This window comes from Glycine max, chromosome 11 (genome assembly GCF_000004515.6).
Source record: "Glycine max cultivar Williams 82 chromosome 11, Glycine_max_v4.0, whole genome shotgun sequence".
In the NCBI taxonomy this organism is placed as follows: domain Eukaryota; kingdom Viridiplantae; phylum Streptophyta; class Magnoliopsida; order Fabales; family Fabaceae; genus Glycine; species Glycine max.
The window spans coordinates 7,962,705-7,977,606 of record NC_038247.2 but is presented as its reverse complement, the minus strand read 5'-3'; the positions used below and the strand labels follow the sequence as shown (position 1 = coordinate 7,977,606).

General features: G+C 33.2%; 2 protein-coding genes across 8 annotated transcripts; both read left to right on the top strand.

Moving 5' to 3' along the window:
- Positions 1–616: 616 nt before the first annotated feature.
- Positions 617–7,702, top strand: LOC100775272 (endo-1,4-beta-xylanase 5). The gene is made up of 8 exons (XM_041006688.1): positions 617–692; positions 772–826; positions 4,591–4,637; positions 4,733–4,952; positions 5,103–5,266; positions 5,416–5,514; positions 6,112–6,903; positions 7,273–7,702. The coding sequence occupies exons 2-8, from the start codon at positions 787–789 to the stop codon at positions 7,633–7,635; spliced, it is 1,725 nt and encodes a 574-aa protein (XP_040862622.1). The 5' UTR covers positions 617–692; positions 772–786; the 3' UTR covers positions 7,636–7,702.
- Positions 7,703–9,687: 1,985 nt separating this feature from the next.
- Positions 9,688–14,902, top strand: LOC100820186 (inactive leucine-rich repeat receptor-like serine/threonine-protein kinase At1g60630). 7 transcript variants are annotated; one of them, XM_041006687.1, is made up of 5 exons: positions 9,704–10,215; positions 10,505–10,573; positions 10,680–10,826; positions 10,935–12,260; positions 14,021–14,902. In XM_041006687.1, exons 4-5 carry the CDS (start codon positions 10,958–10,960, stop codon positions 14,677–14,679), a joined length of 1,962 nt encoding a protein of 653 aa, XP_040862621.1. In that variant the 5' UTR covers positions 9,704–10,215; positions 10,505–10,573; positions 10,680–10,826; positions 10,935–10,957; the 3' UTR covers positions 14,680–14,902. The 7 variants fall into 7 exon arrangements, with proteins under 7 accessions (XP_025980169.1, XP_040862621.1, XP_040862620.1 ...); XM_041006686.1 differs by having other exon boundaries at positions 10,932–12,260; XM_014763959.3 differs by having other exon boundaries at positions 10,401–10,573; positions 10,726–10,826.

The window sequence follows — 14,902 nt, the reverse complement described above, 5'->3', positions numbered from 1 at the left end:
TGAATAATATAGGATATCCAACCATTAAACATGAATGAGCTCAAAATAACATTTGACTATGGATCTCAAATGATTAAAACCCATGCATATGGTTGTGTCATGCCTTTCTCATCATCCCCTCATCATAATAAGTAGTTTTTGCATAATACTAAAACACATTCATAATTCATTTGCTTAAGGATCTGATTTCATACCCTTGCTATCTTAAATTTGAGTTGGTCTAGCAGGAAATTTGAGTAGTTTATGTAAAATCTTAAATTTAAATATTTTTCTCACCTTAAATTAAGGTTTGAATTCTTGTTTGGTGGGATATTAACTATTAGTTAATGATCATGATTTAAATAAGATTGACTCAAAAAAAAAACCTATAGAAAAATAAACTTTTCCCACCAAAATAAATTACATTAATTTTATTTTATTTTCTAGGTTTATATATATATATATATATATAATTAATGAAAACAACAGTTGTCACCAAAAGAACAAAAAAATCTTTGTCATGTATGCTACGTAAATTTATGGTGCGTTTTTATTGGAAGTGAATTATAATAAGGCATTGAATATTGTCAATTAAAAGCAGCTATTTATGCCTTATTGTACACATTATTGTGCTTATAAAAACAATGGTTTCCTTCAATTAACAAGTCACTCCTCTCCAGCGTCTTCTTCAATTCACACTTGAATGCATCTTGGTAACATATTTCAAGATCTTCTTCTCACATTGTTTCTCTTCTTTTTGGTTCAAGAAAACTAACTGGCGTAACTTTGCAGGTTTGAAAAGAAAACATGAGTCTCGCGCTTCTGGTGTGTGTCATCCTTTTAGTAGGTTTGTTTTCTTGCCTATACATGCATGTCTCATATATATAGTTTATTAGCATGAATGTGACAACCATATCACCAGAATTATAATTTCTCATTAACTTTTTATTATTATAATTTTTTTAATATCTAAAATATTTTAATTCTAGGTTGTTTTTATTTTATTTGGAGGATTTAGTTGTAGAAACAATATATTTAAGTGTTATTTATTTATTTTTCTATTTTTAAAATGTTGTGTTCCTTTTTAATACATTTATTGTAAAGATAATGTCATTCTTTATTTTTAAGGCTAATATATTATTTTCCTTTTTATAGTCTTCTATTATATATTTATCTTTTTAGATAAAATATTATAGTATCATTTTTTCTTTTTAGAAACTATTTTTGTTATTTTAAAGGCTATAAATGTTTGCATTTTTAATTAAACAACTTAATTTGTTAACCTTCTTTTTACATTGATTTAATTATAAATAATTCAAGAATTAAAGAATATTTATTAATAATCTTTATCAATTGGGTAAGCTTATGAATACAATATAAGGATTTGACAATTTGAACTTTGAGACAAAATATTAAATATTTTTTTATTACTATTCTTTTTATTTCTTGTCTAGTATTTGTTTATATGACTTTTTAAAACATAGTTTGTAAGTAAAACAATTCATTTTAATTTAATAAATTTTTAGAACATAATTAATGTGATTTTTTTCATAAAAAAGTTATTGTTAACATAAATATCAATTTTTATTATAAACTTATGAAGGCTTTTTGGTAATATGAACGATTAACATTTGTAATATTTGGCCATTAAAAAAAAAGACATTAAATTTTTAAATTCGTACGTGTTTTATTACATATATAATTGTGAAAGTATTTAGGATAAAATTTGATGTTTATATATATATATATATATATATATATATATATATATATATATATATATATATATATATATATATATTTGAAAGATGAACTATTTTTTAGGATTTATACGATGAACCTAAATTCTTATAATTGGTTTCTCCCATCATTTTTGGTTTAACTTCGTCCCAGCATGCAAGTTTAAATTTTATTAGTATTTGTCAAACAAGAGCAGGACATCAACTGCCACGACTTTCCTTAAAAAAAAAAGCGTTTTTTTACTCAAAATTAATTGGAGGACATTTAATACAATTAGCACAAAATTAATTAGAGCACATTTAATACACGTAGCATTTAACACTTCATTTGTTTTATTGCAATAAATTGCTGTTGAAATATTAATTTGCATTTATATACAAAAGTCATTTGTCTTGCTCCCTTCGTCACAAGATATTGTCATTGGTTTATTCATATTACCAAAAAGTTACTCCTTATTTTTTATAAGAAAAAAAAACTAATTTTACATTTAAGAAAATTAGTATTTTTTACGGTAAAGATGCTGATATTATTAATGATGAAAAGAGATGGGTACATCATTGAAAATTAAATAATTTTATTAAATTATGTCATTTCTAATTAATATTTCCCCCCTGAATTATCCTTTATTAGAATTTGATATTAAACACAAATCTTGTATTAAATAAATGATATTTTAAATATAATCTCATTAAATAAAATAAAAGTAATTGAATTTTATTTATATTTAAAAAAATTGATTTTTTTCTTATAAAAGAGAATGAGTGAAATACTTTATTTTCTCCTTATTATTAGATTCAAATTAAAAATGTAACTTTTTTATTTTTATAAGGTCCAATCCTCAATTTTCATGCATTAATTATTTCTTCCAAAAATACCATTCATTAGTATCAATTCTAGAATGACGTGAAATAAAAGAATAATCCTCAATTTTCATGCATTAATTATTTCTTCCAAAAATACCATTCATTAGTATCAATTCTAGAATGACGTGAAATAAAAGAATTATAACTCATTAATGTGGGTTAGTTTTCCTGGGAATAGTTTTGGAAAGAAATACTATTTAAGACATATTTAATGTTTTCAATTAAACTAATTGAATTTTTTTAAGGAATTTGATTGAATTTCTTACTACAATTAGTTAATTAAATCTTATAATAAAAATTAAAAAGAGTAACAATTTTATAAAATTGGTTAACTTTATTTTTAATCTTTTTGTTTAAAATGATGTAATGCAACACTTGCATTCTAAAAAATATCATTAGGGATGTAAATGAAAAAAATATTTAATATTACATTGAAAAATTAAAAAAGTTTATTTTTGGGATAAGAGGGTTGCTATTAGTTATACATGTCCAACTATTAAAGGATTATGTGATACTCTGATAGTAAATACAACCATAGATATTAAAATTGAACATAAAAAAATGTGAGGTGGCAAAATAGAAAAAAAATAGTAATTTAAATAGTAATATCAAAACAGATTATTTTATACATATAAAATAACATATTTAAGTTTTTTTTAAATGTATATTTTGGATATTGGGAAGTAGTGTTTAAAGGAAAATAAAAGGGAGAATACTTTTTATTGTTTTCAATAAGAGGGAGTATACTGTTTACAAAATTAAATTAGACATTAAGTAAATAATGTTATGTTAATTTATTGTTTTATTTGATATTTTTAAATGATTGAATTAAAAGATAGAGTTCAATAAGTTTTTAGTTCATGAATTTTTTTTTTAAATTCAAATTTTAATCCTTAAACAAATATTTGATTAATCAAAATTTTTAAAGTTTTAGTTCTTATCATTAAGGTGTGTAGTTAAATAATAATATGAAAGCATGTGATCAATATATGTCATTTTTAAAAAATTATAACTTAAATTTCTTTTTAATTCTTGTAAAAGAATTATTTTTCGTCCTTCCAAGATTATTTTTTTTATTTTTATAATTTTTTTAGATAATATTTTTTATTGTTTAAAATTCTATGTAAAATACTTTAAGAATTAAAAATAAAACAAATATAATTTATAAAGATTAAAAAAAATAATTTTGTAAGGATAAAAAAAACTTAATTACAAGTACCAAAAAATATTTAAATCTAAAATTATTTAATAATTTTCGTTTTCTGAAATTACTTAGGTAATCTCTTTAAAATGTGTTTAATATACAAAAATTGCTATATCCCAAAACCAGTCAAAACACAAATGATTAGCCCCAAATTCAAATACACAACTTCAAATGATGGCGGGGTGTTCGTGGGTCACGCAAGGTGGGGTTTTGGTGGTGTTTGGGTTGAGTAGCGATTTTGGTGGGGATTGGTTTTGATTGTTGGGGGCTTGCGCTGGTGGCTATGAAGCTTGGTGGGTGTGCATGTTTGGGAATGGGGTAGGTGGGTTTAGGCGGCGCGGCGGTTTTAGGTGGTGGTGATGCGCTGGTTTGGTTGTGGTCGGAGTAGGTGGCGGCTGGTGGTGGGCGGCGGCGCGGGATGGTGATGGTGTTTGGGTGGAAGGTGGCGACTCTGGTTAGAGATGGTGGTGGTTTGGTCGGAGGTGCGGTGGTTATGGTGAATGTTTTAGAGGAAGGTGAATAGGGAGAAGGGTTGGGGTGGTGCCGTGGTCTTTGACATGGACCTCTTTCTGCAGTTGGTGTATTTGATTTGGGAGGATTATGAGTTGCCAATTTCAAACATTTTTTGGGGGTTAATAATAAGATTAGTATTATGTCATCATTTAATGATAAAGATTAAAACTTCAATTGGAAAAAAAGTTAAAAAAAGTTAAATTTTGAAAGAAAGTTAATTCTCGATGTTATTAACGAATGAAAGTATGTAACGTACAGAACTAATATATCTCTCATTTGTCACTACCACAGGTTTTGAAGCCGAGGCATTATCCTATGATTACTCTGCCAGCATTGAAGTAAGCTCTCTCTACAGCATTTATATTTACAAGGTGTTACACATGTTACTGAAAATTTCATTCTAATCGGGGGTGTTACATGTTTTCAATCTCAGTGTTTGGCACACCCACAGAACCCTCTATACAATGGAGGAATCATCCAAAACCCAGAACTGAATAATGGACTTCAAGGGTGGACTGCATTTGGAGACGCAAGAATAGAACATAGAGAATCATTAGGCAACAAATATGTGGTAGCCCATAGGAGAAATCAAGCACATGATAGTGTCTCCCAGAAGATTTACCTTCAAAAGGATAAGCATTATACTTTATCCGGTAAATTTTGTACTCAAATATTATAAATTATGAATAGCTAGCTCCTCCCATCTATAGGGTCATTATTTACTGTACTATATTTGTAAACAAAAAGATCAATGACCCAAATGCATTATTCTTAACACATGGTTATGGGTTGAAATTATGCAGCTTGGATACAAGTGAGTGAGGGCAACGTTCCCGTAACAGCAATTGTGAAAACAACTACAAGATTAAAATTTGCTGGTGCCATTTTTGCTGAGTCTAATTGCTGGTCTATGCTTAAGGGTGGTTTCACAGCGGATGAATCAGGACCAGCTGAGCTCTATTTTGAGGTACTTCCTATGGTTCTCGATAATTGTATTTATGTACAAGAATGGATTCTCAAGTGTGAAAATTTCACATGACCTTGTCATGATCTTTTTTTTTTTTTTACGATATGCTCTCCATTTTTCTGAACTCTTCAAATTCCTGAATTCTGTAGGGCAATAATACTTCTGTCGAAATATGGATAGACAACGTTGCCTTACAGCCATTCACAGAAGGGGAATGGAGGTCTCATCAAGATGAAAGCATCGAGAAGGTAAGCATTAGTTATTGAATAAATAGACGAGAAAGTATTATCAATACGCTCTCAAACATTTTTTACACACTTAAATCTTATAAATGATCGAGTCTCATTTTCAAACTAGTGAGACTCACACAAATTTAAACTTACGGGAGAAAGTGAGTTTTCTCTATATTTTCCACTACATATATTAACCCACTACAAATTTATTGCTCTCATACATTAAATTCAATGACGACAAAAAGACCATATGTCTCACGAATGACAAATTATTAAGTAGTCTCAAACCACCACGTGTTCATGATTCTAAGTGCTTATCAATACTTAACTTTTTCAATATATAAGAAGGAATAAATAAGACATGACTATGTGTCATATGAAGATCACGATGATCTCAGACCCCTAACATACCATACCAAGAGATATAAATGATGTGTTCAACTAGGAAAATTTTCATATAGCTTAATAAAACTCTTGAATTTTCTACAAAATCTATTAAATTGATTAATTCCCAAAATGTTTTGTTTTCCAACATTTGTAGTACATGATATATGCAAAAAAGCAAAAGAAAATTAATATACAACAAGTTTAAACGAGGTTTGGCTTTGGCAGGCTCGTAAGAGGAAGGTGTTGGTCCGAGCAGTTGACGAACAAGGAAATCCTCTACCAAATGCAAGCATATCTTTTGTACTTACAAGGCCAGGATTTCCATTTGGGAGTGCCATAAACAGTTACATCCTGAACAATGGGTTATATAAGAATTGGTTCACCTCTAGATTCACTGTCACCACATTTGAAAATGAAATGAAGTGGTACAGCACCGAAAATGTGCAAGGCAGGGAAGACTACTCGGTTGCCGATGCCATGTTGCAGTTTGTAAAGCAACACAACATTGCTGTTCGAGGCCACAACATATTTTGGGATGATCCTCGTTACCAACCTGGTTGGGTTCCTTCACTCTCCCCATATCAGCTTAACTCTGCAGTGGAAAAGAGGGTGAGATCCGTTGTGTCAAGATATAGGGGCCAACTTATTTCTTGGGATGTGGTGAATGAAAATTTGCACTTTTCATTCTTTGAAGGTAAACTTGGACAAGCCTTTTCAGGTAGGATCTTCCATGAGGCTCATAATATTGATGGACAAACAACTTTGTTCCTGAATGAATATAACACCATTGAGGATAGTAGAGATGGTGTGTCAATCCCTGCAAGGTATATCCAGAAGCTTAAAAAAATTCAAAGTTATCCTGGGAATGCAGGATTGCCAATTGGAATTGGGCTTGAGGCTCATTTCTCTGGTCCGGGTATTAACTTTCCTTATTTGAGAGCTTCCATCGATTATCTTGCTGCTACTCGTTTGCCAATTTGGATTACAGAACTAGATGTTGCAAGCCAGCCTAGGCAGGTAAAGTTCAATTATTTTTCATGCAACAATTTGATGATGTTGTTGGCAGAATAGCTTATTCACCGCAAGTAGTTATTAGATGATCACCACATGTTCATAGTCCCGCCTGATTAATCTCTAAGTGACAAGTAGTCGAGTTTTTCAATGTGCATGAAAGAATTAATATAAATCATATCATGTGGAGATTAATTGAGATTGATAATAATAGTTCCAAACTATCTAATAATTTCGCATGCCGGGCATACATGGTTAGAGAAAGTGTTTATGTTGTGTTGTGCTGTTCTTTGTATGAAATGTGGTTTTTAGTATTTTACCCATTTATTTATGCATTAAAAATTGATTATAGTTTTTCACTTATGATTTGTGCAGTCACAGTACTTTGAGCTTGCTCTTAGAGAGTTACATGGCCACCCTATGGTCAGGGGTATTGTGATGTGGACAGCATGGTCACCACAAGGTTGCTATAGGATTTGCTTAGTAGATAACAATTTCAGGAACTTGCCTGCAGGGAATGTTGTGGACAGACTCCTTTCTGAATGGAGGTTAAGCAAATTATCAGGAATGACAGATCAAAATGGATTCTTTGAGGCCAATCTTTTTCATGGAGACTATGAAATGGAAATCAGTCACCCTGTTATGAAGAATTACACCTTCACACAACGCCTACAAGTGACTCCAATAGAAGAATACTTCAAGGAAACAAAACAATTTGTACAACTTTCTATGAAGTAGTTACTTACTTCTGCATATTAAACTTTGAGTATATATATATAATGAAAAATTGAAAGGCCATTTCGTACCGATCTTTCTATCGTTGCTTGTTTGTTGTCTTACTCTTTTGCTTTAGCTTCACGCGTGCTGGAATAAGCTCAATTATTGTCCCTCTGTTTCCGCATTCTTATTAACAATCATAGCCAAATAACATTGATATCGAGAGTACCATGTACTTCTAACAATTAAAAATTTTCACCGATAACAAAAATTAATATTTTTAAAATCTATAACACCGCATAACTTAAAATGGAAATTCTTTGCCGTCTCAATTGATCTAAAAAAGCTTAAGCTTAATGAGTTCACGATTAAAATTTAAAACACACGCCTTGGACTGGGTCAGGCCCGTGTCCGCATCATAATAGGATTTTTTGCATAATCTTAAAACACATTCCTGCTTGGGGCATTGATTTTCGTATATCTTATGATATCTCAATAGTTTAATGCACCGTGTTATTCAATCAAAGTAATTGTTTATATGATTTTTAAGATAATTATCATAAAATTTAACCAAAATTATAATACAGATTAAACAACAGATTAAACAACTGACTGTGTAAAATTATTTTGTACTACATTTTTTTTTCTTTTCTCAACTTACTTTTTTCTATAAAAAAAAATATCAATACTCCATAAGAGTGTAGTAGTAAAAAAACAATAACACAAGAGAGTTAAGTAGCATGAAAAACAAAGGTATAAGAAGTGGAAAACAAAAAAGTAAATTGTATTGAAATGAATTTAATTTCAATTAAAAAAAGATAATAATTATCCTAATTAATTTAATTACTACTAAAAAAGATAAATTATATCATAATTAATTATTTTAATTTAAAAATATATTTTGTATCATAATTAATTTAATTATTATTAAAAATTAACTTTTAGAGAAGGCAATTCATATTTCGAATTAACTATACAATGAAACAGGCAATCTATATTTTGTAGTTGATTGATACAGAGTGTCAATTTACAATACATAACAAAAAAAACATGATAGAATACACAACAGGAACATGTTTTTCTTGAAGAATAATAGTTTTGTAAAACAAAAACAAAAACACATTGGAATGAATCGGGATAGGCGAAAATTAGCGTCCATTTTGTTATCATGGTTTAAATAAAGAGCGTACAGTCTCTTAATAGGACCCATAAGGGCTGGGCCAGGCCCGTCCCCGCATCTCAATAGGAACTTTTGAATAATAATCTTAAAACACATGAATTTTGAATTTTGAATTTTGTTATCATGATTTTCGATGACCACAAACACACATAATCAAAGAGCCACGGTCTCTTAATAGCACCTATAGTTTTGGTTTGGTCTCGGGTCAACCAAACACAGCCACAAAATCTGCTAATACTTAAAAAAGAGATGTTTGGTTTGGTTCATTTTTATTATAAATAAAAAATAGTAATGAAAGTGTGTTTGATTGTATTTTTATTTTCATTTTATGTGAAAATATTTTTTCAATCGAAACAAAAATTAAAAATAATAAAATTTCATTTTCAGTATTTTAAGTTGAAACCAAAGAACCTCGTTTTGGATAAAATAAAATGGCAAGGAATATAATTTTAAGTAAATCTAAAAATACATTTTTTTATAAAATACATTTTCAGTGTTTTTATTTTTTGAAAATAAAAAATAAGAAGTCAAATCAAATATGTTTTTAAAATTCTAATCTTTTAAAAATAAAAATAATTTAAAAAAAATAAAAAAAAAATACAAACCACGTTCTTAGATTTTCCCACTTCTTTTTAGTAATCTATTCTAAGTAAATACATTAATTTTCAGACCAAACATAATTCATCTATATTGCTTTGCTTATACTTTTTAGGATATGATATGATGAGGGAGAACACAGGATAGATACAGAATATGACAACTGGCAAGAGTCAATGGTCAGTGATACACGAGCCCAACTACACACCACTCCACTTTTTTGTTTTGACTCATCCAGTGTCCATTTAATTGCAACACGTGGCAGTTGTTTGGTTTTTTTTATATTTTTCATCATCTCTACTTTGTGTGTGTGTGTGTGTGAAATCTCATTTATTGCTTTCTCGTTAGCCTTCAATTCGTTCACCAATTTCCTGAGGGGAAAGAGGAGGGGCCTTTTGCCTTCGTGAGAGGAAGAACGGGGCATGTTCTTTTCTGTCCTCTCTCTCTCTCTCTGATCAGACAGACAGACACGCGCATAATACACATAGATGCAGCAGAGAAACTCTCTCTCTCTCTCTCTCTCTCTCATTATTGCTCCAAACCCATTCAGAGTACAGATGGATCTTCGATTATAGCGGTTTTAGCAGCTGGAATCTGCACTTGCACCATGTGTGTTTCTACTGTTAATATATATTTTTTCAACATAAACATTCAATTCCACCACTGAAAGAAGAAATTGGAGAAAGTGTTGAAACTTTTTGAGCCTGTCTCAAGCCTTCATCATTCCATTCAATGATTCAAAAGGATAGATCATTGGATCCCACCTCGGCCAAGTTTTAAAAAAAGTGCTAAATTCCACGAGTATTAGCAACCCGAGAAAGGAAGTAAGTACTATAAAATTACTACTAAATGCATGGCTTTTTGTTTATTCCGCAACAGGATCAAACCAAAATATATATACTGTAGTGTAAATAATTAAATAAATAAATAAATAAAAATTACAGTACTGTGTTGTTTTTGTTTGCTTGCAAAGTTGTTGTTTACTTATTATTTAATAATAATGTTGCAGCTAGCAGTTTAGGAATATAGAAATCATAGAGAGACGAAAAGAATGGTTATTTTGTGGTCTGCGAGTACTGGGATGATTGATTTCACGTGAAAGTTCTGGCACAGGTTCCGTGAGTGTTTCGAGTGTGGCGTAGAGTGGAGGAGTTTCGAGAAAAGCCAACCACTTTAACCGCAGTAAGTGTCTCCGATTTCATGGATCCCCACCAGAGCTCCCAAACAGAGCTATTAGCTAGCTCTTTCATTCTCATGGTTACTTTACTTTACTTGTGTTCTGTTCAAGTTTGTGGTTTAGATGAGTAGTTGAAGACTCTCTTTTTTCCCACAAGAATGTCAATGGTAGATCTGAACAAGACTTAAAAGTGAGTGAGAAGACCAAAGAAAGATCTGTTGTGGTCTCAACCGTTTTTCAGCTAATTTAAGTAGCTAGGTCAGTTAACTGTTAACTCTCCTCCTATGCATTAAAGTGTTAAATGGATCTCATTATGGGACGAAACCAAAACAGTTGAAATTAACTAAAGCCCCTCACTTGCAGCAGTGTGTGTGTGGTTGGTCCCGACCATGGAGAGATCCTATGATGTCGTCTTTGTTTTTCTCCTTTGTCTCTTCCTGTCCCAACCAGCAAGATCACAAGAAGACGATTCACAGGCACTTCTGGCATTGAAATCCTCCATAGACGCTCTCAACAAGCTTCCATGGCGAGAAGGAACCGACGTGTGCACGTGGTTGGGGGTCAGAGACTGCTTCAACGGAAGAGTCAGGAAACTAGTTCTGGAACACTCCAATTTAACAGGTCCTCTGGATTCCAAGATCTTGGGCCGTTTGGACCAGCTCCGAGTCCTCAGTTTCAAAGGAAACTCACTCTCCGGCGAAATCCCCAATCTCTCCGCCTTGGTCAACCTCAAATCGATTTTCCTCAACGAAAACAACTTCTCCGGCGAGTTTCCCGCCTCGGTCGCGTTCCTCCACCGCGTGAAGGTCATTGTTCTGTCGCAGAACCATATCTCCGGCGACATTCCGGCGTCGCTGCTGAATCTGCGGCGACTGTACGTTCTCTACTTGCAAGACAACGCGTTCACCGGACGCATTCCCGGTTTCAACCAGAGCAGCCTCAGGTATTTAAATGTGTCCAACAACCGGCTCTCCGGCGAGATTCCGGTGAGCTCGGCATTGATCCGGTTCAATGCGTCGTCGTTTTGGGGGAACCCGGGGCTCTGCGGGGAACAGATAGAAGAAGCATGCAAAAACGGTTCATTGGCGCCATCGACAAGCCCTAGTTATCCGTTGATACCAAGGACGATGGGGAAATCGTCGACGTCATCATTGAACCGCACGAAGTTGATAAAAATAATTGGAGGGAGCGTGGGTGGAGTTGTTTTGGTATTAGTTTGCATGGCTGTGGTGTGGGTTGTGATTTGCAAGAAGAAGAAGAAGAAGAAGAAGAAGAAGGGTGGTGCAGAAGTGGCAGAAGGGGAAGTTGGTGTGGCGGGAGGAGGGGGAGAAGAAGAAGGGGGTTTTGCGTGGGAAAATGAGGGTGTAGGGAAGCTGGTGTTCTGCGGAGGAGGGGATCGGGAGATGAGTTATAGTTTGGAGGAATTGCTCAAGGCATCGGCGGAGACATTGGGGAGGGGTATAGTGGGAAGTACGTATAAGGCAGTGATGGAATCGGGGTTCATAGTTACTGTGAAGAGGTTGAAAGATGCTAGGTATCCTGCCTTGGAAGAGTTCAGGGCTCACATTCAAGTCCTTGGGAGCCTCACCCACCCTAACCTGGTCCCACTCAGGGCTTATTTCCAGGCTAAGGAGGAACGCCTCCTCGTTTATGATTACTTTCCTAATGGCAGCCTCTTCTCCCTTATTCACGGTACCTATTCTTTCTTACTTACATCTATCTCACCACCCCAATGCTACCAACTAAATAAATACTATTTTATAATGCTATAAGGTATTTTAATCTGGCTTACACTCTCAGGATTATAAAATCATATTATAACGTAATTGTTTGTCGCGGATGTATGTTTATACAATTGTCTAATAGAAAATAATTGTGTCTGCATAATTAGTAGTTTTTCGTGTGAAGGAGGATTTAAATCATGTAACTATTATTATTATAAGAATGTAGTTTGGTCCTTAAAAGGGGGCTGAGAGTGACGTAAACTATAATCTTTTGGTAATGGGGCCTCCGATTAATTCTACGCACTAAATCTTTCCCTCTCGCTCAGATTTACTAGTTAAATAATAAGGACAAAGGGTGCTGCTTTCCCTGTCAAGCTGTTTAATGTAATTTAAGAATTTATAAATGTGTGTGCTCCTAAATTGACAACTCATTTATTGGCGTGACCCCCGTGTTTAGTGTTGTCCCACTCAACCATTGAAAAGTTACAGAGTGGAATTCGAATTTTAGTGTACTACCATGTACTTGTACAGTGATCTAATCCGAACTTAATCGGTGTCAAGTTATGCCTTGTATATTTATTATGTTCGAAATTTCATTATCCATTTGGAAACTCTCCCATCTCTCTTCCCTAAATAAGCCCATCCATCGTCAGGTGATCATCACTTTTCGCTGCCACCTTGCAACGGGATTCATAGATGGTAGAATTGCATTTTTTGATGAATCATCGCGGTTATAACGTTACCATCTTTTTATTCAAATTTGTTTTATTTAAAAGGAAATGACACAATTGAATTCTTTTCAATATGGTAGCTGAAATCTGCATTTTCAGTAATAAAGATTTAGTGATCAATCAATAAGTCCCTTTCTAGAATCCTGAATCCTTTTCGAAGATGAGGGAAAGATTCTGGATAAACAACAGTATTCCGGCAACCGTTTAAATTTTAAAAGCTGTTAATTATTTTGTAGATATATGAAGATAAGTGTATCTTCGCTCGATGATGTAAAAAGTTGAGTATTTGTGATAAAAGTATAAGCATAGTTCTTCCTAGGGGACAGCCCCCCTAGTTCATTTCTATAAAGGGTAAAACAATGCTTTCTTGCAGAGCATTTAACAAATCAACAAGTCAGGCTTTCTTTTTGCCAGGATCCTCACGTGTATTTCTGCTGGCTTGAAACTATTGTTTTTCTCTTCACACACACTGCCTGTTTTATTTTCAAAGTTAAATCCTTGAGAACTTTTAGCATTCATGCTATTACCATGTTGCATTGTATGACTGACTTGTTGTATCTTGATAATAAACAAAATATACGATGATAATTAATACTTACGTGAATGGAGGTAAACGTAGAATCCAAGTGATAGTATGTTTGAGTTACCTTGAATAAAGTGAGGCTAAGTTTGAGCTAGCCTCTAGTAATTAAATTATGCAAGTAAGACTTACATATATGTTACATTTAACTCTACTTCATCGTTATTTTTTGTGCAATTGATACTTTCTCGATGTGATTGAACTTGTTTGTATTTGTTAATTGAACCTTTTGGAAGTGTCAGAATTTTAAACCAATATAGCATTCTAAAGGCACCACTATGCATATGCATGAAACTACTAAGTAATAGCACCGGCACTTTGATGATTTCTAAATGCTAAGAAGTAAACTGAAAATTGTGCATCTTGACATTGCTCTCAAACTAATTATTGACAGAAGAGTTGTGATGACCAATGCAGGATCAAAAACATCTGGTGGGGGAAAGCCTCTTCACTGGACATCCTGCCTTAAAATTGCAGAAGATCTAGCAACAGGCATGCTATACATCCACCAGAACCCTGGCTTGACACATGGAAACCTGAAATCTTCTAATGTATTGTTGGGTTCTGACTTTGAGTCATGTCTTACTGATTATGGTCTCACTGTGTTCCTTAATCCTGACTCAATGGATGAGCCTAGTGCCACTTCTTTATTCTATAGAGCACCCGAATGCCGCAACTTTCAAAGGTCACAAACTCAACCAGCAGATGTATACAGTTTTGGGGTCCTTCTTCTTGAGCTTTTAACCGGCAAAACACCCTTCCAAGACCTTGTTCAGACATACGGTTCAGACATACCTACGTGGGTTCGGTCAGTGCGCGAAGAAGAGACCGAGTCCGGGGATGATCCTGCCTCAGGCAATGAAGTATCTGAAGAGAAGCTTCAGGCTCTTTTGAACATTGCAATGGCATGTGTTTCACTAGTACCAGAGAACAGGCCTACAATGAGAGAGGTTTTAAAGATGATTAGAGATGCAAGAGGGGAGGCTCATGTCTCATCTAACAGTAGTGATCACTCCCCTGGTAGATGGTCAGATACTGTTCAAAGCTTTCCAAGGGAAGAACACCAGAGCATATGATTGGTAACTTTTTTTGACAGCTTAATAGTTGAAACTATGCATTCTGATTTTTCCTGAATTGGTTATTGATATGATTCCATGCATAAAACTAGGTGATACGTAAGGACCTACATTTTTAAATCTCCTTGCTTTGTGAGTAAAAAATGCATTTTAAAGGGTAATTAACGGATTCTTTTATATAGTCATCAAAGATTCAGGTTGCAAAGACTTTTGGAGGTCATCA

Coding starts and splice junctions, on each gene's coding strand:
- LOC100775272 (XM_041006688.1), top strand. CDS start 787: ATGAGTCTCGCGCTTCTGGTGTGTGTCATCCTTTTAGTAG. Junction 827..4,590: donor GTGTGTCATCCTTTTAGTAG/GTTTGTTTTCTT, acceptor TCACTACCACAG/GTTTTGAAGCCGAGGCATTA. Junction 4,953..5,102: donor TAAGCATTATACTTTATCCG/GTAAATTTTGTA, acceptor GAAATTATGCAG/CTTGGATACAAGTGAGTGAG.
- LOC100820186 (XM_026124384.2), top strand. CDS start 10,958: ATGGAGAGATCCTATGATGTCGTCTTTGTTTTTCTCCTTTGTCTCTTC. Junction 12,261..14,020: donor CCTCTTCTCCCTTATTCACG/GTACCTATTCTT, acceptor TGACCAATGCAG/GATCAAAAACATCTGGTGGG.